The sequence below is a fragment of the Penaeus monodon genome, chromosome 21 (genome assembly GCF_015228065.2).
Source record: "Penaeus monodon isolate SGIC_2016 chromosome 21, NSTDA_Pmon_1, whole genome shotgun sequence".
Lineage (NCBI taxonomy): Eukaryota > Metazoa > Arthropoda > Malacostraca > Decapoda > Penaeidae > Penaeus > Penaeus monodon.
This window is the reverse complement of record NC_051406.1, coordinates 28,491,897-28,493,056: the sequence shown is the minus strand read 5'-3', so window position 1 is coordinate 28,493,056 and position 1,160 is coordinate 28,491,897. Positions and strand designations below refer to the sequence as shown.

At 35.5% G+C, this 1,160-nt stretch overlaps 2 protein-coding genes across 2 annotated transcripts in view; one reads left to right on the top strand and one right to left on the bottom strand.

The window, feature by feature from the left end:
• Window positions 1-559, bottom strand: part of LOC119586409 (leucine carboxyl methyltransferase 1-like) — a 57,837-nt gene extending 57,278 nt beyond the window's left edge. Inside the window, exon 1 of the mRNA XM_037935131.1 lies at window positions 83-559. Within this exon, the coding sequence (XP_037791059.1) occupies window positions 83-289 (207 nt within the window). The 5' untranslated portion in view covers window positions 290-559. The remainder of the gene's footprint in view (window positions 1-82) is intronic.
• A 137-nt stretch (window positions 560-696) lies between these two features.
• Window positions 697-1,160, top strand: part of LOC119586410 (mediator of RNA polymerase II transcription subunit 8-like) — a gene marked incomplete at its 3' end in the record, with an annotated part of 12,934 nt that continues 12,470 nt past the window's right edge. Inside the window, 1 exon segment of the mRNA XM_037935132.1 lies at window positions 697-818. Within this exon segment, the coding sequence (XP_037791060.1) occupies window positions 813-818 (6 nt within the window).

Below are 1,160 nucleotides of genomic sequence, written 5' to 3'. Positions count from 1 at the left end.
TTTCACATCAATGAACATTAACTTCATGTTTTCCTAAGAAAAAATAATTCCTATGATGGAGAGGGAAGAAAAAACTATTTACCTCCACAAATTTATCAACAAGCAGCTTGATTGCCACACACCGCGCAAAGTAACCACGATTAATCTCCGGCGCCTTGCGATCTGTAGATCTCACGAAATAGCTAATATATCTGTCTCGCCAATATCCCATGGCCACTGCACACCTCTTGCAAGAACTTGCGTCGTCATTAGTGGCTATGACAGCTTCATCATTCCCCACACTGTCCATGTTAGCTGGATGCAACAGCGTTAGGAAGTGCCCCGAAGTAGAGAGTCTTCAACTTCGTTAAATGTCTCGGAGTTGGGGAGGGCCTCCTAATTACGGAATGCCTCCCCCTCTGGAAAGTATTTCCTTGTTATAAAGTGTTTATTGATTATAAAGTATGTGTAACTGGGAAAGTGTTTGTGGCTAGAGTGTGTCCCAAAGGTAGAAAGTGTTGTCCCGAAATCCGTCAAGAAGTTTGTAAACATTGCAGCAGACGATGGACTCGGCAAGAGTAGTCGATAAGGCGCTTAAGAAATAGATTGTGAAAGACAAATACCAATTCGAATGATAAATAAATGAGAAATACTTTTTTAAATATAATTTTAATATTCTTATAGTTCTATTGCTCTGTTGAATTTTATTTGTATACGTTAGGATTACTTTTAATATTGCTTTTGCCATGTCCTAACTTCAGTGTAAACATCGGTCAGCAGTTGACATTCATGGAATCTTGTTAGTTGCTTTTATTAGTTAACTTACTGATATCATGCAGGTAAAGTTACAATACTTAACCTTTGTAATATATAGAAGGATAACAGATATAGTAACATTTTAGTATTAGAAGAAATGCAGGTATAGATATTATGTGGAAAAAAAGTTTTCGAATGTGTTGTGCTTTTGTGATTTTTCAACGGTAATGTTGATTAAAAATTTTATTTTCTTTAGATTGAAATGGCTCCTTCGTTTATTACACATTGACTGGTTTATATTGTCTCATGTCATTGTCCTATTCACATTATCATAACCTTGTAAATCTTTTGGTAAAGGTACGTTTTCGGTAAAGTATTAGTTTCACATACAACTTCGCAATTATTTTTTTTGGTTAAGGTAAAGG